This window comes from Diabrotica virgifera, chromosome 4, assembly GCF_917563875.1.
Source record: "Diabrotica virgifera virgifera chromosome 4, PGI_DIABVI_V3a".
Lineage (NCBI taxonomy): Eukaryota > Metazoa > Arthropoda > Insecta > Coleoptera > Chrysomelidae > Diabrotica > Diabrotica virgifera.
The window spans coordinates 74,780,306-74,803,484 of NC_065446.1; the positions used below are offsets into that span (position 1 = coordinate 74,780,306).

At 35.2% G+C, this 23,179-nt stretch overlaps 1 protein-coding gene across 1 annotated transcript in view; it reads left to right on the plus strand.

The window, feature by feature from the left end:
* Positions 1 to 23,179, plus strand: part of LOC114335279 (nephrin-like) — an 838,863-nt gene that overhangs the window by 616,826 nt on the left and 198,858 nt on the right. Inside the window, exon 6 of the mRNA XM_050649180.1 lies at positions 9,541 to 9,671. Within this exon, the coding sequence (XP_050505137.1) occupies positions 9,541 to 9,671 (131 nt within the window). The remainder of the gene's footprint in view (positions 1 to 9,540; positions 9,672 to 23,179) is intronic.

A 23,179-nucleotide genomic window follows, 5' to 3' on the forward strand; every position in this document is an offset into this window, starting at 1 on the left:
TTATTGTTTGCACTCCGCCATGTATCCCACTCATAACAGCTGCTCCGTCATAACTTTGTGCAATGAGCTTATTTTTGTTATTCTTTAATATTGGGTCTAAAACATTCAAAATTGTGTTAGCTAAGGTTTCAGCATCATGTTTTTCTGGAAGCAAAAAAGTCCAAAATCCAAAACCTTTCAACTGGAGCACCGTTTTTTACATAACGAAAAACAATGACCATTTGAAATTTCATAGAAACATCCGTTGTCTCATCAGCTATCACTGCTAAAAATGGGGCTTCATTGATTTCGTTTAAAATCTCCTCAGCGTATACTTCTAGCATGCAATCCAAAATATCATTTTGTATTGTTTTTGAGGTACCTTTGAAAATTGTCGCATTTGTAAGGTGTTCACTAAGTGTTTTATCAAGTTCAGCAGAAAAATTCACTAAACCACGAAAAATTCCAGGGTTATCTGATGTTTCAGATTCATCGTGTCCTCGTAAGGCGAGCTCAAAAGCCCCACAGAATTTTATACAGTCAATTATTTTTGACAAAACATACCTGTTTTTCGTCACCTCTTCATTGTGTTTTTGTATATTTATCCAATAAGCAGAGTCAAGTTGGGCCTGTATATTAAGTTTCCCAAATAATGCAAATCGCATTTCATTGTTCATATGAGTTTGCGTGTTTTCATGCTTCTTTATTTTTTCACTTAAATGCACTAGATCCCGCACTCCTGTCTCGCGCCACAATTTTTCCTCTTTATCTGCGCCGAATAATGCACACGGAAAACAGAAAAAAGCATTTTTTTCGGAACATCCACAAATCCACTGATTTCGTAGATACATGTCTTTATTAAATTTACGCGTATATGTTTTTCCACGGCTTTTACCGGACACTTCAATATTAAGATCAGGCATAGGACGGCCACGTTCTTTTATAATCAACTGTTGTTGATAGTGAAGTTTTTGAAATTTATTTACACCTAATTTAAATTGAAACTCCATTGTTTTAAACACGCTCGAACAAAACAAATTAAACAAAATTGTAACCTAAGAATTTCTAAACACCGCACAGATGCAACGGTCACGAATAACTGTCGTGAATTGCAGCTCGCAAACACATTTCCGAGGCCGTTAATCAGCCGATTGCCGAAGCACATCGGCTAAGATCGCCGTTTGCCTAATAAATGCATTTTACCGCTGCCAGTGTTTCGGTTGTTATCGACGCGGCTTCACTGGAGCAGCAAATACGTAAAAAGATTGCTTCACTGGAGCACCAAATACGTAAAAAAATTATACGGTTTCACTAGAGGAGTAAATACGTAAAAAAAATAATATTAATCATCGTTGTTGGTGAATTATTATTAACAGTTGATGTTTAATATGATAATATGGCAGATTTGAAATAAAACTATATTAATTATTCTTTAATAATTAAGATTTGCTATGGTTGTTTGGTAGTTCTGCAGCTCAGCAGCACATAAAGATAAGCCGCCACTGCAATCAATGCTTAATATTTGCTATTTCTTATTATTCTTAAACATAACATTTACAAATGGGAATCTTATTTCCTTTTGGTTTTCAATTGAAAGTTTTTATTAACATTTAACTATTAGGAGTTATTAGGAACAACTCTATTTAAGTTTGATGAAGCTTTTCTGATATTATTGATTATGTTATTCAATTTTTTATGTGGAATTTAATACGAAAAACCCATACATTCATGTCCAAACAAATGAGACTGACCTTTTCCTGGTGAACTGAAATTGTCCTCACACAAGACCCGTTTCCTGCTATCCTTGGCTGCGATCAAACCTCGTCCTGGCTTCCAGTAATGTTCTCCTTTGAAAAACTAGCTCGTATAGCTCTCGTTCCTGCGTCTGTCGTGATGCTGTGTTCTACCTTTCTCGAAACTGCTATCAGCTACCGGGACACTCTTGGCTCAAAGAGGTTCTTTTACTCTAGACCTGGCCTACTTCTCGTTCCACGATAGATACTCCACACTCACGGAACTACATAGGCTTTCTCACTCTCCGTACACTACCGTCTACTACTCGACTTCACTTCTCGACAGCTCAAAACATTCTGCTCTCTATTTTTCATTCATTCCCCTACTTTCTAAATATCCCTTCCAGATTCACAAATCAACCTTCCACCACCAACTCTCATTCGCAGTATTCCTCAAAACCAATTTTTAAACTTTCTAAATATGCTTAATGGATTTCCAAAGAAAATATTTAATTCCCATTCTAAAATACTTTCTAACTATTTACAAATTTTAATGACCTATTCTCTCTTTCAAATGAGTCTTATTTAGCATAGGCTAATGATCGAAACCTTCCGCGAAAAACGATAATGAACTATCATCTATTTCACTGAGTTTTATTTAGCATAGGCTAATGATCGACCTTCCGAGAAGAACGATAATGGTACGCGTCATTCACTTTGTTTATCTAAGCACATTGTTCCGAGTTTCGTACGCTTATTCTAATCACTTCTTAAAATTAAATATAACAATTTGTTGTATACAGGTTGTTCTAAATTTATATGCCCGAGGTTGAGAAAATTAAAAATATTTTATATTAAAGTGAATTTTGTTTATAATTATCAAATTTTAATTTTTATATCAAATAGAAATATAACAAATCCCCGCCTTGTATTCGATAAAATTTATCTGCATTTTTAAATAAATTTTCTCGAGGCAAAACCAACTCCCTGTATATTTCCTTACTTTAATCTACGTCTTATACCCCTTCTTCTTGTATTACTCTAATTAGTCCCACCTGTAGAGTAATTGTTTCCTTATTTTCAGTGTCCTCATCCTGTGTTAGAGTGTCGGCTATTATGTTGTCTTTCCCTTTTTCCCATATTAATCTTCTGTCTTTTTCCTCAGATTTTTCACATACTTTTATCGTGTATTCTGCATCCTCGTTTTCATATGCCTCCTCTTCAAATGCCACTGTTTCGATCATATCTTTTTCGCTTTCATTTTTTTGCTTTATTTCTTCTTCTCCTGAGCTCGTCTCTTCTTTTGAGGAATCCCAGGTTTCCTTTGTTTCTGATACTCTCAAATTTTCTTCTTCTGGGCTCAACTCTTCTTTTGAGGAGCCACAGGTTTCATTTTCTTTTGTCTTTTTCTGACTTTTTCTCCCTTTTCTTCTTTGTCCTTGCTTCGTTGCCAAATTCATTTCCACTGTTTGTTCTTTACCTGATTCGTCCGTATTTTGTTTCTCCTGTTCCTTGTCCTGTTCTTCTTCTTTTTCTTCTGTTAGATTCATCGTATTATTTTTAAAATCTATCACTACATGTTTTTCTGCCAATTCGTCAACTCCTACTATCATGTCATGTGACATGTTTGGCATTATTACACATTGTAGTGCATACATCTTCTTACTCAGTCGTACCATTACTCGTATGCCTTCATTTATAGTTGCCAATGTCCGTTTGTTTGCGCCCACTAAATTTACCCTAGGTATTTTGTAAATTAAATTTGTTAAGTTAACTTCTTCTATTAGTTTTCTGTTGACCAATGTTATTTCAGATCCAGTGTCTATCATAATTTTAATTGGTTTCTCGTTGATAAATCCATCCACAAATTTTAAATTAACTCCATTTTTCTTTTCGTTGTTTCTTGCCAATTTAATAAACTCCTTGGGGTTACAAAAGATTCCTGTTTGATTTTTGGTTTTTAGTGAGCGCCGTCGTGAAAAAACGCCGGTTGCTCATCGTTGTTTATATTTTCGTCATAATGTCTCTCTCCGTCATATCCATCTGTCTGGGTATTATTTACTTCTCTTCTATTTTCTCTTGGTCTGTCGGATCTGTTTCGGTTTTCTTGATATCCCTGTTCATTTTGTCTACCATTATTTCTGTTTTCTTGATTTGAGCGTGTGGTGTTTCTATTCTGGTATTCTCGATTTCTGTCCTCATTCCATTGCCTATTTCTTTGTTCATAATTTCCTCTTCCGTTGTCTCTATTTTCGTTTTCCCTTCTGGGATTAAAATCTCGTCTTGTATAGTCCGTCCTATTTTGATTTCTATCTCTGTAATCCTGTGTTTCTCGGGGCCTGTAATCTTCTCGCGACCTTCTTGATTTTGTTTCTCTTACACGTAATTCTCTTATTTGTAGGAATTGGCATAAACTATCTATGTCTTTGTAGTTTTGCAATGTGATATGGTCTTCCAGCGTTTCTTCGAAATGTCTTGCAATCAGTTCGACTAATTGTTCCGATGAGTAATTATATTGTAAATGTTTTGCGTTATAGTAAATTTGTAATGCATATGTCCTTTCTGATATACCCATCCTATCATTGTATTTCCCATTTTGCAATTCCTTGTTAATTTCCAATTGTTGCACTTTTCCCCAGAAATAATTCAAAAATTTTTGTTCAAATTGTTGCCAACTGTCAAATTCTTCTTCTTTGCAATCGAACCATAGGCTTGCTTCATTTTTGAGATGGTTTCTGATAGTTTCTTTTGCTGTTTCGAAATTTCCGATGTGCTGTATTTTCTTTTTCAGGCTATTTATGAACGGCACTGGGTGTAATCTTCTTCCATCCCCGCCAAACCTTATCTTCACGTCATCTGTGCTATGTATAACCATTTCTCTTCTTTCTCCGACATTTTGTTGCGTCCGGTTTTCGGTGACTTGTTTTTCTATTTCTGTGATTCTTTTTTCCACTTCTTCTCTGTCTACTTGAATAGCATTTTCCAACTTATTTTCCAAATTTTCTAGTTCCTTTTTCTGGCCATTCGTTAACTCCTTTATTTTATCTTGAATTTTCATTTCATACTTTTCTATGCGTTCCTCCATGTTCTTGTTGTTCTCTTCTATGGCTTGTTTTGTTTCCTTCTGATTTTCTTGCATTATTCTTTTTGTTTCATCCATTTTTTGATCCAATTTTTGTTGTGTTTCATCCATTTTTCGTTGTGTTTCCTCCATTTTTTGATCCACTTTATCCATTTTCTTTGATGTTTCTTCCTGATTTTTCTCCATTGTTTGTTTTGTTTCTCTTTGATTGTCATCCAGTTTTTGTTGTGTTTCATCCATTTTCTGTTCCATTCTTTGTGACTGGAGTTGCATCATTTGTAATAATTTATCTATTCCTGATAATTCTTGCTGTTCTGATGCCATGATTGTCGTGTCTAAAATATCTTCTTGGTCTGAATGTTCTTTTTGTTTTTTGTTATCCTTGCTTTGGCTTCTTGTCACAGATATTTGTTTTCAAGAAGTATTATCCCCGCCAAATATGAAATTTTACTAGTATGTTACCAATACGACTTTTTTTTTACCCAAATATTATAAATTGTCAATAAATATATCAAATGTAAATATCGTAAAAATAAAATATTAAATCAGTTATGTAAAATTTGTACCTAAAGAGATCTAAAATTTTATGTTATCAAATGTAAGTATCTCACTTTTTACCACAGGCATATAAATTTTCAAATATCGGCTTTACTCTTTCTATCCTTCAAATTTGCCACTAGAAATACTTTACAATGCTTTCCACGTTGGACGACAGTTGATGTGATCTTGATTATTGATATGAGATAATATTCTTATATGTCACTTAATTTAATCAATGTATTAATACTAATCTAATTAATTAACCAGATCACATATCAATATGTTTTCAATCTCAGGGCGAATTATAAATTAATTACTTACTTTCGTGGCTTCTAAATATTTCTTAATGGTTCCTAATCGGGATAGAAAAGAAAAGAGTAAAAAAAATACACATATGGGTTACAATTATAATCAAAATATTTTTTATTTTATTTAAAAAGGCAATCAATGCTTAATATTTGCTATTTCTTATTATTCTTAACCATAACATTTACAAATGGGAATCTTATTTCCTTTTGGTTTTCAATTGAAAGTTTTTATTAACATTTAACTATTAGGAGTTATTAGGAACAACTCTATTTAAGTTTGATGAAGCTTTTCTGATATTATTGATTATGTTATTCAATTTTTTATGTGGAATTTAATACGAAAAACCCATACATTCATGTCCAAACAAATGAGACTGACCTTTTCCTGGTGAACTGAAATTGTCCTCACACAAGACCCGTTTCCTGCTATCCTTGGCTGCGATCAAACCTCGTCCTGGCTTCCAGTAATGTTCTCCTTTGAAAAACTAGCTCGTATAGCTCTCGTTCCTGCGTCTGTCGTGATGCTGTGTTCTACCTTTCTCGAAACTGCTATCAGCTACCAGGACACTCTTGGCTCAAAGAGGTTCTTTTACTCTCGACCTGGCCTACTTCTCGTTCCACGATAGATACTCCACACTCACGGAACTACATCGGCTTTCTCACTCTCCGTACACTACCGTCTACTACTCGACTTCACTTCTCGACAGCTCAAAACATTCTGCTCTCTATTTTTCATTCATTCCCCTACTTTCTAAATATCCCTTCCAGATTCACAAATCAACCTTCCACCACCAACTCTCATTCGCAGTATTCCTCAAAACCAATTTTTAAACTTTCTAAATATGCTTAATGGATTTCCAAAGAAAATATTTAATTCCCATTCTAAAATACTTTCTAACTATTTACAAATTTTAATGACCTATTCTCTCTTTCAAATGAGTCTTATTTAGCATAGGCTAATGATCGAAACCTTCCGCGAAAAACGATAATGAACTATCATCTATTTCACTGAGTTTTATTTAGCATAGGCTAATGATCGACCTTCCGAGAAGAACGATAATGGTACGCGTCATTCACTTTGTTTATCTAAGCACATTGTTCCGAGTTTCGTACGCTTATTCTAATCACTTCTTAAAATTAAATATAACAATTTGTTGTATACAGGTTGTTCTAAATTTATATGCCCGAGGTTGAGAAAATTAAAAATATTTTATATTAAAGTGAATTTTGTTTATAATTATCAAATTTTAATTTTTATATCAAATAGAAATATAACAATATATATATATATATATATATATATATATATATATATATATATATATATATATCAATCAGTTTTAAAACGTCTTGCGACGTTGTCCAATGCCTAATTTCCACGACACTCTATCATCCCATTGGCCCTCTCTAAGATCTCTTGCGCTCATCGCCTTCGTTACTCCCTCTCTCCAAGATTTCTTGGGTCTTCCTCTCTTTCTGCGGTTTGGTGGTACCCATTGCATAATTATTTTAGGGAGTCTTGAGTTATCCATCCTCTGGACGTGTCCGTACCATATCAGCTGTTTTCTTTCTATGTCTGTTGTTAGAGAGCTGTCAACCCCCATTCGCTGTCTTATCTCATCATTACGTATTCTCTCTCTGCGTGACACTCCTACTGATCTTCTAAAAGCGTCCATTTCTACTGCCTCCAGTTTTCTTCTGTTGTTTTCGGTTATCCGCCAAGTTTCTGCTTCGTACAATAGACTGCTTTTAATAAGAGATTCGTAGATATTGTGTTTTCTTCTTTTTCCTATTTCATGATTCCACAGTACGCTGTTTAGACAACCTATTGTTTTTCTGGATTGTGTTATTCTTCTCTTTATTTCTTCATCATCTTTCCCGGTTGTGTCAAAAACGATTCCTAGATATGTGTAATGGTCGCAGGGCATGATGATTTCATTATTTTCTAATGTGATGTTCGATAATAATAATATAATAATAATAATAGAGTTTATTTGTAGCAACCTAGTACATAATAAATAAACCCAGTTTCTCACTGAAGTTGTTAGTCACATGGACTACAACTTGTGCGTGAGGGTTAAATTTAGATTATAAAACAACATGAATTTATCTTAAAGTTTACAAAAAGGAATCGAATATAATCTTGTTCATTCTTGTTCTCTCATCTGTCTTTAAATTTGGGCTCCTCTTCTTACTAATTCAGTTAACGTTAAATTTTGTTTATCGGACCTACAAAAATTTCTAATAAAATTCAACAAAGGATTGCAAAAACTTCCGACGGGATTCTTCTGGCGGGACTTCGTTTTCTATAAGAATTTTCATGATATTTTGAAGGTGTTTTATCCATTTTCACAATAATTTTTACAATTTAAATATTTAGAAGTGACATTCGAAATACATTATTTTTGACATTATATGTTTATTATCGATAGTTCGGTACCTATTGGCAGGTATTTTGTTTTTTCTGTATTAATTTCTAGTCCCCACTTTCTATATTCTTCTTGTAATTTCCTTGCCATGTACTCTAAATCATCTTTATCGTTTGCTATAACAACCTGGTCATCAGCAAACTGCAACGTATATAAGCAAATCTCTCCAAGGTCTACGCCCATGCCTCTGCATTTTCGTTTCCACTCTTTCAATGCTTTTGCAACATATACTTTAAATAAGGTCGGTGATACACAACACCCCTGACGTAGACCTTTATTAACCAGGAAGCTTTGCGATAATCTGTTTCCAGTTTTTATTTGTGATGTTGACCCTTCATACAAATTTCTTAAGGCTTTTATTAAGGTTATTTTAGTATTACTTATTGCATATCTATGTATTATTAATATTATTTATAATTTAAACATACTAAAGTCAGAATTTGGTATTAGTTTTTTGAAAGTAAATTAAATGTAAGACCAAATACTTATGATGTCGGGATAGTATCACGAGGTTTTTTCCTGGTTTTTCCTCGTGATTTACTATGGAATCTCTAACGCGAGAATTTTACTGCCATCATTGCATTTGGTTGTATTTTTAAAGACAGATCACATGCTATGATTTTTTTGTGATGGATATTCTTGAGTTGGGATTGATTTCATGTAATCGTAAGTCGTCCCAGGAACGCAACTCATAAATATTGGCGATATGATTTTAAAGTCTTCTACTTTAAAATGTATAATATACGTCTGAATTGCCAATATAAATGAGTCAGATTAAATAAATTATTAGAAGATTTTTTTTACTTAGCAACAACATTTTTGTTTATTTTAGTAGTATTTTGTATTTTGACAACGAAACCCGATTTGGGCTTTGAAACGTTAATAAAACCATTTTTTGGTAAAATTGTGGCTTATTTCCCATTAAAAGTAATTGATTAGGAAAATCCTCATTTTGCAAGTAGAGTGGGTTAAATATATAAGCCCTTGATCTAACTAAGTTTTTATAACTTTCCCTAATTATTTCTAATACTTCAGATATAACTTAATTAACCTATGAAAGGCCAGAAGTATCAAAATTTCATAAATGTCATTGGTGTCAAAATTTCATAACAGTGGACTAAACTTGCCTGAGGTTGAACCAATTACAAACAAACATTACGGCGCAGTAAATTTGAATTATTCCTCTCGGTTTAAAAACAGACCATAGTAATGCTCAATTTAAAAATTTTACTTAAGGGAAAATTAAAAAGGATTTATTTTAAAACTGTCGTGGACAAATGAATATGACTACTATTTGCCCACCAACTACGCTACAAATTATTCATTTTCCAAAGAGGTAATTACGAAGCTTATAAAAAGTGTTTTTCAACAGGAAAATCCTCATTTTGCAAGTAAAGTGGGTTAAATGTATAAGCCCTTGGGCTAACTAAGCTTTTTACAACTTTCCCTAATTATTTCTAATATTGCAGATACTCCAGAGGCCAGGATTCTCCTGGGCACTTCCCTTAATCCCAACACCATTAGGGAAGGTACTGACGTTTATTTTGACTGCATTCTTAAAGCTCATCCTCCTGTATACAAAGTGGAGTGGAGACATAATGTAAGTAGTTACGGCCTAATTATGGTTTTTATTTATATTTAGAACGGGTTTTTTAAAGTATGTATAAATAATAAGTAATAATTCAAGTAAGGGCATAAATAACATTTTATGTAATACATTAGTATATGCGTATTACTTGGATTTTGATAATATTTAGATTAACACAATAGATTCCTTCAATTTCAACACTTGTTTGACTTTAGTAGAAGGTCTTGTATTTATGTACTAAACCAAATCTGGTTTTAGTTTTTTCGTATATGTATAACTCATAGGTTTTGAATTTGTTGTAAAATGTTATCACGACAAACTTGTCTTTTCTTCTTCTTTTTCTTTTTGTATAGACATGACTTTGTCCGTTTTTTCAATGTGCCTCTAGTAAGTTGTCGTTCCATCGTTTTCGTGATCTTCCCACTGATCGTCTTCCTATTGGGGAACAGTCTTTCACTGTCCTGATTACCTTATTTGTTGTCATTTGGCTTATGTAGTCATTCCATTCTATTCTTCTGTTTCTTACCCATTTATTAATGTTATCCACCTTACATCTCCGTCGTATATCTGTACTTCTAGCTCTGTCACATAGAGTCTTACCATCAATTTTTCGAAAGGTTTTTATCTCCGCTGTTTCGAGCAATATTTTTGTCCTCTCTGTGTCGGGTCGTGTTTCTACCACGTACATAATATGTCATTATTGGTCTGATGACTGTTTTGTAAATTCTGCCTTTCATTTCTTTTCCGATATTTTTATTTCTCCATATTGTGTCATCCGGGCAACCTGCGGCTCTGTTTGCTCTATTCACTTGATCTTCCACTTCTCTTTCGAGTCTTCCGTAGCTAGATAGTGTGATGCCTAGTTGTTTAAACCCCATCACTTGTTCTATTATCTGACCTTTCAGCTCCAATTTACATCTTATTGGATTTGCTGTTATAACCATCCATTTTGTCTTTTTTGGGGAAATTAACATGTTAAATTTTCTGGCGGTTATGTTAAATTGGTGCAACATACGTTGTAAATCATCTTCAGTTTGAGAGATTATTATTGGATCGTCTGCATACCAATTATTTTAAGTTGTTTTTCTCTCATTGGGTATCCTTTTTTAGTTCTTACTTTTTTTAATATTTCGTCAATGATCAGGTTGAACAATAAAAGAATCAAGGAATCCCCCTGTCTTATCCCATTACGTTATAGAGTTAAGTTATTCTGTACAATAAATAATAAATTATGTGCCTGTAATACCAATATATTGTCTATGCGTCAAGATTTTTGCTTTTTTAATAAACTTTGCCTATACAGGCGCCGAGGCGCCTTTATCATCAATTTTTGTTGACTATAAATCCGACCTCTGGTTATATCTATCTAGATCAGTTCCAATGAAGATGAAACTAAACTAAATAATTTGTCAGCGAGGATCGAAATTCATTACTCGCAATATAATACTTAGTAACAGGAAAACGTCAAACCAGCGAGCGTAATGCAATTCGGAATTTGTTCAAGTTTGGTGTGTAGCGAAGTTCTAGTATTAATGTACAAACTTTACAAACTTCAGGACGAGTTCTACATACCGTGTTTGTTCTGATTAACAAGTGATGTAGTACTTGCAATAATAATTTGTATTTTCTTGATGCATCCCCAGGGACATGCGATATGTCTTTATTAATTAAGTATCAACGATTCTGCTATAAAATTGTTGTTGCAGTATAAGATGAATCTTTACGAACGTTATAATGGATTTGTGGATTTATTATATTCTTTTCCTAGTAATAGTCCAGAAAGCCACTGCTCATCCGCTAGGAAAAATATTCCGATTCGGATTTTTTGCACAATCTTACTCAAAAATGCCCCTTTTAACAAATTTGCATCTTGCCAGGTCCAAAAGTGGGTCAAAATTTTTTAAACGTTTTTTTTTGTTTTTTTCCTAAAATTATTTTTTTGCATTGAACAAAGTTTTTTATGTTTTTTAGATCATTTGAAACAGAAAATGTCTTTAGTGACTTTTCTCTAAAGTTGATAGTTTTTGACATATAAGCGATTAAAAATTTAAAAATTGTGAAATCGGCCATTTTTAACCCTCAGAAACTATGTGAAAAACTAAAAATTTCGATGTTGCCAAGGTAAGAAGATGTTCTTTGAACATCGATTGATGAAATCCCGAAGAGTTTTTTGCAATACAGTATCGAAAACCCCTTTGTTTTTTAATTGCCAATCAAGTGCATGTATATGTAGCATGCCTAAATATATGTGCGGAAAATATTTCGATTCAATTTTTTTCACCATCTTGCTTAAAAAGATCCCCTCTTAACAAAGTTGTATGTTGCCAGGATCAAAAAGTCAAAAGTTTTTAAGGTTTGTTTTTTTTCCCAAATCTAATTTTTTTGCATCGGACAATTTTTTTAGGTTTTTTGGATCAATCCAAATGGAAAAGACCTTAAGTAATTTTCCCGTAAATGTGATAGTTTTCAAGATATAAGCGATTGAAATTTAAAAATTGCAAAATCGGCCATTTCTAACCCTCACAAACTGTGTAAAACACCAAAAATTGCAATGATACGAAGATACATAGATATTTTAAGAATATCGATTGATGAAATCCCGATGAGCTTTTTGCAATCCAATATCGAAAACTACTTTCTTTCTAATTGCTAATCAAGCGGGAGCGTCACTATTTTCAACCGTTGCATGTGTATATGTAATCGGAGAACATTTTAAGTTTAAAAAAATTGTGTCAAATTTTTTTGACACCTTTTTGGCCCTGGCAACCTGCAAATTTGTTAATAGGGAACCTTTTTAAGCAAGATAGTGAAAAAAAATTAAATCAGAATATTTTTCCGCACATTATTTACGCATATTAACATACAATGTTGTATACATGCTACGGTTAAAAATAGTGTAGCGACCGCTTGACTAGCAATTAAAAAACAAAGGAGTTTTCGATATTGTATCGCAAAAAGCTCTTCGGGACTTCATCAATAGATATTCTTAGAATATCTACGTACCTTGGTATCATTGCAATTTTTGGTGTTTTACACAGTTTGTGAGGGTTAAAAATGGCCGATTTTGCAATTTTTAAATTTTCAGTCGCTTATATGCCTTGGGGTACAAACCAAAGAACAAGAAGCAAAAATGGATGACAGACGAAATACTATTACTAATGGATGAACGACGACGACACAAAAATGACCCAGATGGCAGCAATATGTATAAAAACATTAACAGGCAAATAAAAGCAAAGATAAGAATAGCAAAAAATGAATGGCTTAAGCAACAATGTATCGATCTAGAACATTTACAACGACAGCACGACGATCGGAATTTACATAAAAAGCTTAAGGAGACTGCTGGAATATACAGAAAACGAAGACCAACTATTATAGTTAATCAGGATAACCAGGTAGTGCTAGGTGAAAAAGAGAAAATTCATAAATTACTTTGTGATTTAAAAATGAACCAATTTATTTATTATATTTTTTTTTTATTTTTTTTTTATTAGAAAAAGAAGTCGCATCCACCAAAAGGTTATTAGCGACGGAACAAAATATAAATAACAAAAGTAAACAACTACAGGTTGTACAGAATGTTTATGGATTTTAGATAATTAACTATATTGTCGCAGGAATAGTTTTGACCTAGCGTTTGGGATCTTGTAGCGCTGTCTTTCTTGGTCATATTTACTACAAACTATTAAAAAGTGTTCGACTGTTAATCGGACGTTACACTGATCGGATATAGGTGGATTACTCTTTGTGAAAAGGTAAGAGTGCGTTAACCTGGTATGTCCTAGACGTAAACGCGCAACCGCAATTTGTTCTCTTCTATTGCGCGACGATGGAAACCACTGAGACACATTATTTTTTATTTTATTTAACTTAGAATTAGATTGAGACCACTCATTTCGCCACAAACACAACACTTTATTTTTAAAATAAGCTTTTAAGTCACTGGAGACACACTTGTCTATCGGCTCCGAAAAATCACTTAAAATTGCCTCTCGTGCAGACCTGTCAGCTTCTTCATTTCCTGTTATTCCGACGTGTGAGGGAACTCATACAAATTGAACGCTTCTTCCATGTTCATGAGCTTGGGAAAGCTGGTATTTTAGCAACTTTTCAAAAGGATGTTTCGGAAAAATCTGTTTTAATGAGTTTAGAGAGCTAAGGGAATCTGTTATGATCAGGGCTTTGGTGAGTGTAAGCTCGTTAGGAAGTTTCACAGCACGGTATATGGCGTAGAGTTCAGCTGAAAATGGTGCTACATGCTGGTGGTAAATAGAAAAGAAGATTGTTTACTAGTATCGCTACACCACCGCTTGCACGACCTGCATCTGTACGGTCTTTGCGGAAACAATTGAAATGTTTTGAATTGTACAACTGATTGGTCTTTAAGTTTGTCTCCTGTAGACAAATAATATCTGGAGAATATTCGGATAAAAGAAGCTGTAGCATAGGAAGACGATGGAACAATCCATCAATGTTCCATTGAAGTATCGAGTTGAATGTTGTTAACAGATTCGGAGTTAGATGATACTGAGCAATTATCTACAGAAGAGTCACTGTCTAAGTCAGAAATCTCTTTCCCTAAATGGTTAAGAAGTTTCTTTTTAAGTTTTGTAAACTTAGTTTTTGTAGATCTATCATTTGCATATTGATAGCTGCTTTGTAAAAGATAGAGTAAACCAGGCATATCAGTTGTAAATTCTTTAACGACGCTAATAGTGTCGGGGGAGCCTTGGACATTATCAATCAGTAAGGACAATTGGTGGTAATTTAAAACGAATGGTGGGGTATGATTATCAATCAAATTTTCAAGAGTTTCCCGTGTAGATGGGACTTTAGATGAGCGCGGTTTTTTTGGTTTAGAAGATTTGGGTTTTGCAAACAGATTTTGTGATGAAATTGCTGAGTCTGAAGGAGGAGTATCGATCTCACCAATACTGCGTTTTATGGAAGAACTTGCGTTTTCGCAAGTGCTATTAGAGTTTTCACTTAGATGTTGTGGCTTTATTACCTTTGGAAGTACTGGAGCAGACTCATTGGTAATGACAGAAGTCGAGCTTGAAGTTTTGATTGTAAGATTGGTTGAAATGGTTGTTTCGGAAAATTGTGGTGATGTATCAGTTTTTTTGGAGTTTTCTGCAGTTGTATCTAATGGAAGAGGTGCTGATAGATTCGAGGATATTGCTTTAGGAGTTTGTGAAAACGGTATTGCCGCTGAATGTGGATGACTGAAAGTGTTGCTATGAGTAGGAGTATTAGTAATTTCTTGGTCATGGAGATTTGTAGGTGTAGGTGATATGCTCGGATTTGATAATGCATAACTTGATGACTGCTGAGTGTTTGGTAACTTGTGTAATATACTTGTTGGATCTGTTTGATTTGGTACTTCATTGTTTGAATCAATATGAGTTGATTCCGTTACTGAAGTGTTATTGCATTGGGATGATATGTGTCCTGTATTTTTGCAAATAAAGCAGGTGAGTGTACCTTGTGACAAAAATATGCGGTAAGGTGTTTGGTCGAAATTTATTAGAATAGAATCTGGAATTGGTGATGTTATAGGGCTTACATAAACTTGCCTCCGAAAGCTCAATCTGTGACTATATTCGGGAAGAGTTGAGCTAATTTTCAGAAATGTTATTGGGGAAATAAGCTTTAAACCAATATTCTGTAATTCTTCAACTAATACTTGATGAGGAATTGACGGGCAGACACCAGACAAGACTAGTCTTTCTGCTGGAGAGACAAGTCTCCGTGCTGTTACAACTTCGCCGAGTACTTCTATAGAGCCATGTTGTTGCATGAAATTATCTACTACGGTTTTGTTTGCCAAATACATGCAGATTCTATTATGAGATAATCTAGATGAAAAAATAATATTTGTTGGGTTGATTATTGTGCCCAACGGAATTTAATAATCCTGCAATTTAGCATTATCGATACAACTAAATACAATTGCTTGGGTCTTACTCGGAAAAGAGTTTGAAGCGGCTGATGCATAACTGTTTGTGATATTCGAACGTTGATTTACTGGACTGGTTAGATCGGAAGGTGTGTTTACATTGTGTGAAGTCATTTTAGCTGCGGTGGCGAAAGCTTCAGTCCGGCTCTGGTAAGCGACAAACCAACCGCATGCTAGCTAACCTCGCAAAATGATTGAACGGTGGTGTATATTTATTATTTGACGTTTTCTTTTCACAATAATAAAGTAATAATTACGTATAGATGACTTACGTAGTAGTATCTAGTAGATAAACACTTTAATTTTAAAAAACTATTTAATAATACCACTTGTTTTTAGTAAAAACTAGGAGTACAATTGTACAATAAATATATTATACACGGCTCACTAAAATAATTAGTTACGCCCCTGTACTACTGATTACTTAAAATTCAAGTAGTATTTATGTAACCTTTCTGGAAACTCCAGATTATTGTTGAGACTCGCATTTGAACCCCTCGCCGGGGCAGATCGTCAAAAGCTTCCTAACGAGAATCATCTCTAATCTATCGACGCTCCCGCTATTCGTAAAAAGGCCGCATTTTACCGGCTTTTTTTTGCTATCGTTTTATACCGCTCAGATAATTCAATCTGCTCAGTATTATCGACGATGATTTATTTAGCGTATTAGTGAGTGCCTTACAAATGAACCAAATGGATTATGGAATTCAATCAGAGCTCTGATGTGACACGTCATCAAGGAATAAAACTGTAAGTACTCTACATGTATGTGAACATAACTTATTAGTCGTGATACTGTATGCATTTTGAACCATATACCTCTCGTAGCAAATATTCTTTGTGCCATTTATGCAGATAATACTTTAAATTACATATGAAAAATCGTTATCTACTCTTAACCAGCTTACCTATGGGAATATACTCTATAACCGTACAATAAGTATAGGTTACTATTGTTAAGGATACTTTACGTATTGCCTAAACATTTCTGTTCCATCGAGCCGTATCATATTAATTATTTATTAATTAAATCCTCAAGGTCCTTCGTATTTGCATATTTTGATAATCTCTATTCTGAGAATAACGGTTTTTCATTTATAGTGTCTTTCTGTTGCATTTGGAAATTTCCAAGCCACGCCGCCCCGGCACAAAAATAAAATATTCCTCTCTTTCTGCACTCAAATTCTCAGTATTTAACCCAGCACGTCTCTACAATAGCTGGTAGGTTGTTAAGCCCGGTCTACACGTGCAATTTCAGAAACTACTTGCTTTGTTCAAATAAAGGAGTCGTTTTGTTTGTATGAAAAAATATTTGCATATATTACATTATTTTATTTTCGTAAATATATTTTTCTGTTTATAGTATACAAAAAGTGTACTCATTTCTTGGCTGATAGTACGGGTGTTATAATTTTAACATTGTTTGTTCAACCTTTTGATTTAAATTAAATTTATAATTTTGAATCCGATTAAGCCTGGTTCACAGGTTACAAAAATTATTAAAAATAATTTTGTTTTCTTGCATAAATTGTAAGTTTTTGCTACATTTAGCTTCGCTTAAGCTCATTTTACACTTCTAGAAAACTATAGAAAATAAATAATTGTTTTTTCCTTCAATTTAATTAATTTAAATACTTGTTAAGGGTGTCTCACACTTGCTGAAAAATACCCATTTTGGAAAATTGCATATATTTTGAAATTTTATAGTTTTGCATTTCATATACTAATCTGCGCTCATACAGGGTGATACTATTAAGCCAATCTCACACTATTAAACGTGTAATATATAATATATTGTACATATTCTCTCATTTTCGCATCGATTTATAGGTTTAGACATTTGCAAATAATCTATCTAATCTCACATTCTCGCAACATGGCTGACCGATCAAAATATAACCGACAGAGGCTCACCGCAAAACTTGATATAACCAAGTTGGCTGATTCGGTTCCCACAACTCTTAATTCTCTAAACAAATATAAAATTCGTGAAATAATTTCACAACTCAAACATTCTTACGGACTTTTCCGCGATGCTCAAAATGTGCTGGAGACGATCCCCGAGGAACCTACCCCCTCTACTGATTCCTCTGTGGTTTTTGATAAATATTTGGATACAATTTCTCTATTGGAAGAAAGGTTAGAGGTCATTGAAAGTTCTAATGTGACTGCTACCCCCTCCCTCCAATTTGACCCTAATTCTTCTCTAACCTCACAGTCTATGGCTAGGCAACGAACAGTAAACCTCCCTCGTATTCAGTTAAAACCATTTAGTGGCTTAGTTACTGAATACAATTCATTCATTGAGACCTTTGATACAATAATAGGATCTGATACTACATTAAGTGATCTGGAAAAACTCATTTACCTCAAAAGTTTTCTAACTTCCGAGCCTTTGACGCTTCTCGAGCATATCCCACTCACAGGTGACAATTACAAAATAGCCCGGGATAACCTGACACAAAGGTACGCCAACTCTAAATCGCTTATCAAAACTCTCATCTCTCAAATTCTTGATGCGCCTCCTATTTCTGGAAACGCAAATCACTCACAATTAAGAAATTTTCATACGGTCATGTCAAATAATTTCAAGGCCCTATTGAACTTGAATAGGCCCCCTTCAGATCTCTTGCATTTACTTCTCATACATATCGCTACTCAGAAACTCGACGCACCTACCATTAGGGCTCTTGAGTTCCAATCCGGTGGTAGCCAAGCTACCCCTGATTTTGTCCATTTTCTAGGGGAAATCGAGACACGCGTTGTTCATCTTGAGAATATTCAATCTCAATCAAAACCAAAATCGACTACTACTTCCAGACACTCTTTACACCTAGCCTCAGACACTTCTACCAGTAACCTTTCGCCTCGCTTAGGTCCTAAGAAATGTTCCTATTGCAACGACTCTCACTCGATCTACTCTTGTCCTCAGTTCAAGCAGTTGAATTCTAAAGAACGTTTTAGTTTTGTCAAACAAAATAAATTTTGTATTAATTGTCTTGGGTCTCACATGCTCGATCAGTGTAAATCCAAATTCTCTTGCATAGTTTGTAAATCTCGTCATCACACGTTGCTCCATTTCGACAAAACGGGTCATAGTAACCCTTCCGCGGCTGTTGGCCAACACAACTCAAATAATCATAATAAAACCGCTATCTCAAATAACTCCCATACACAGGGTAATTCACAACAGGGGCCCTCACATGTTAGAGCTCCTGAAACGGAAGTTAATCTTCAAAATTCGACTCCACATTCAATGGCTCTATCTGCAGCCTCGCTTGATAATCATTTGGTGTTATTAAGCACACTCCAGGTCTATCTTGTCGCTCCTAGCGGCAAGAGGGTCTTCGCAAAGGCACTTTTAGACTCGGCCTCACAGGTTTCATTTATTAGTGCTGACCTCGTAAAGGAACTGTCACTCACCACTAGAGATGGAAAATTACGGATCAATGGAATTAACTCCACCTCATCCTCGTCTCAATCTATTGTAGATACAACAATTTTCGCTGTCGCTAACGACGTTCCTTTTGACATCTCGTGCTCTGTACTCCCAAAGATAACAAATCCGCTTCCTCAAATTTCTATTTCGGCGAGCAAACTAAACATACCCTCAGAGATACCATTAGGTGATCCGATGTTCCATGTAACATCCCCAATTGGTATCCTGCTCGGTGCAGACCTGTATAACGATATCATTCAACCTGAAATAATTCGTTTGGGAAAAGGTCTTCCCGTTCTTCAACGCACTCTACTCGGGTACACGATATCAGGGTCAGTTCCAGACTTTGCTCTTAAGTCGAAAAATACTAAAAAGGCTTTGGAATTTTATTCAAACTCTCTCGTTACTTGTTGTTCTCATAACACTCCTTCCGCCGTAAATGAGCCGGTAGTGTCCAACGAGGAACTATCCGATCATTTACAAAAATTCTGGGAGCTGGAAGAAGCCGCTCCTCAGAACACCGATCTCATTAATGATCACCCCGCTGAAATTAATTTTGTAAAACATGTTAATGTTCTCCCCAATGGACGATATGAGTCCACACTCAATCTCAAACTCCCTATCGAAGATATAGACATGGGAAATTCGTTTCTCTCGGCAAAAAGACGTTTTCTCAGTCTCGAGAAACGTTTTCAACTCAACCCTGATTTATTGGAAAAATATCAGGACATTATATCGGAATATCTCAATAACGGACAAATAATTCAAGTGCCGTTAAAAATGCTAAATGACTCAGGTAAACCTAATTACTTTCTCCCTCACTTTCCCGTTTTCAAATCCAACTCTACTACTTCCACTCGTATAGTTTTCGATCCAAACAATAAATCGTCTACGGGAATCTCCCTCAGTGACGTCATAGACAAAGGTTATGTCGTCCAACATGAACTTTTTGACATTCTCGCTAAGTTTCGTCAGTTTAAATTCGCACTAGTAGGCGACATCAAGGCTATGTTCCTACAAATCGCCATTTGTCCCACTGAAACATTTCTGTTAAATTTTCTCTTTAGGGACAATATTCAGCAGCCTTTACGGTGCTATCAATTTCAAAGATTACCCTTCGGGCTCCCAAGTAGCCCATTTATCGCTCAAAGAGTTATCAAGCACATCGCTGACAACAACAAACATACCCACGAACTTGCTACTAGTGTTCTGCAAGAATCTATCTATATGGATGACCTGATCAGCGGTGCTGACAGTCTTCATGAATTAAGTTGTCTTTTCGAACAATTAACTTCTTTGCTAGAAACCCATGGTTTCCTCCTCCACAAGTGGAACTGCAGTTCTTCAGAATTTCTGTCTCAACACAATTTAAATCCCGTCTCTGAAGTCAGTCTTAACTTCACGGGATCTGATAAAGTCTTAGGCATATTCTGGGATTCAGAACGCGACCACTTTTCGTTTAAAACTCCTATCTTCAAATTGGCTAATGTTGTTACTAAACGTACTATTCTCTCCTACATTGCTACTTTGTATGACCCGCTAGGATGGTTATCCCCTGTCCTTGTGAACGCTAAGCTCTTGATACAGGAAATATGGTCCCAGAAATTGGACTGGGATCAACCCATTGACTCACCCATCATTATGAAAAATTGGCAAAACCTCTTATCGACATTCAAAACTATAGAAGAGGTCAAGGTACCTCGATGCTTACTTTTACAAAAGAAAGTTGTTGATGTTCAATTAATTATTTTCACCGACGCATCGGAAAAAATATACAGCACTTGTGTGTATCTCAAAGCGACATACTCAGACTTTTCTGTATCGTCGCGGCTTATCGCTTCTAAAAACAAAATTTCTCCGCTAAAAAATAAACTCACCATCCCCAAATTGGAACTTTGTGGAATAGTGTTGGGAGTCACTCTGGCTCATAGACTTTTTCACATCTTCAAGAAAAATTTGAGTATATCTTCATCTCATCTCTTTGCTGACTCTACAATTGCCTTGTCTTGGATACTTTCTAAAAAACACATTTGGAACATTTTTGTACAAAACAGAATTCAAAAGGTCAATTCCTTGTTGGAAACTTTTCCTTGTGATTTCCATTTCGTCAGAAGTCACGAAAACATCGCTGACCCCGCTTCCAGAGGGATAAATGTCTTTGATAATCCCCAGACCACCGAAGACTGGTTATGCGGACCTAGCTTTATTAGAGACAATCCCATCGATTTTTCTCTTCATCAAATTCCTCATTTTCAGGATGATCTTCCTGAATTAAGGAAGTTAGTTGTCTCAAACATAGCAACAAATCACGAACTCAACGACACCTTTGAAAATCTATTCGCTAAATCTTCTTCTTTTCGTAAAATTCAAAGAATTGTCGCTTATCTTTTTAGATTCATCAGTAATATTAAAAAGAAAATAAATAACTCTCCACGAGATACGGATATATTGACGCCACCCGAAATGGAGATCGCTGATCACGCGATCATCAGGTATATCCAAAGTATCTACTTTAAAAAAGAGATTCTTGAATTGAAAAATGCTAAACTCGTGACCAATAAAGCCATTCGTAAACTCAACCCCTTCCTACAACATAATGATGGGCTGATTCGTGTGGGAGGACGTCTCCGACACGCCCCCATATCGTATAATCAAAAACACCCCATTCTACTTCCTTCTAAATGTCGAGTTGTAGAACTAATCTTGACTCAAGCTCATCATAAGTTATTACATTCAGGCGCGCAAACAGTACTTTCGTATGTCAAAATGAAGTACTGGCCAATTGACGGATTAAGACAGATTAAACGCTTAATTCGTAAGTGTGTAAACTGTTTCCGATTCATGACACCCAATTCTGTTCAACAGATGGCAGATATGCATCCCGATCGTGTACTCCCCACTAGACCCTTCCAAGTCGTCTCAGTGGACTATGGGGGGTTCTTCTTAATTAAGTCCTCACATTTGAGGAAGGCACCGCTTTACAAAGCATACGTAGCCTATTTCATTTGCATGAGCACTAAATGTGTTCATATCGAACTCGTCACAGGATTAAGCGCAGAAGCCTATATTCTTACTCTGAAAAGGTTTATTGCCAGAAGATCCACGCCCAGTATTATTTGGAGCGACAATGCCACAAATTTCCATGGGGCAAAAAATGAAATGCGCGAATTCTATGATTTTTTCTTAAATCAAAATAATTCGGAACAGATTAAGGAATTCTGTACTCAAAACTCCATAACTTTCAAGATGGGTGTTCCCCGCAACCCCCATCAATTCGGCCTCCATGAGGTAGGAATAAAGAGTGTGAAGTATCACCTCTATCGAATTATAGGAAATTCCCACTTCACCTTTGAAGTGTTTAACACAGTATTATGCCAAATCGAGGCTATTCTAAATTCGAGACCCATCACTAGGATGTCGTCTGACGCCAATGACTTCGCTTTCCTATCTCCAGCTCACTTCTTAGTTCAAAGAAGTTTAACCGCGCCCCCTGAACCAAGTGTTTCAGAGATACCTGAAAATAGGTTGAATCTTTTTCAGCGTATTAGTAAAATTCAACAGCAATTTTGGAAATTGTGGAAAAAAGACTATCTTTGCCTCCTGCAGCAAAGAAATAAATGGACCGACCCTACTGACCCTGTCAAGATCGGGGATTTGGTTCTGTTGAAGGAGGATGGTACTCCTCCACTCTTATGGCCAACTGCCAGGGTAATAGATGTATTGCCTGGTAAGGATGGTCTAGTTCGTACTGTCAAGATTCACACTACTCACGGTGATTTTCTTCGTGGTATTACGAAAATCGCTGTGATTCCCCTGGAAGATTAAAATCTATCCCTAGGGGGAAAACTTATCGTTTTCCTCCATTTTATCGTTGTTACCCCTTGTGTATATAAACTCTAATTTCTTCAAACATTTCTTATCGTTGTGCACATCTTTGCCAATCCCCTCTCTTCGAGGTGATATAGGCCATCTCTCTCGCCTGTCGCCCCCGGCAATATGTACAATAAATATATTATACACGGCTCACTAAAATAATTAGTTACGCCCCTGTACTACTGATTACTTAAAATTCAAGTAGTATTTATGTAACCTTTCTGGAAACTCCAGATTATTGTTGAG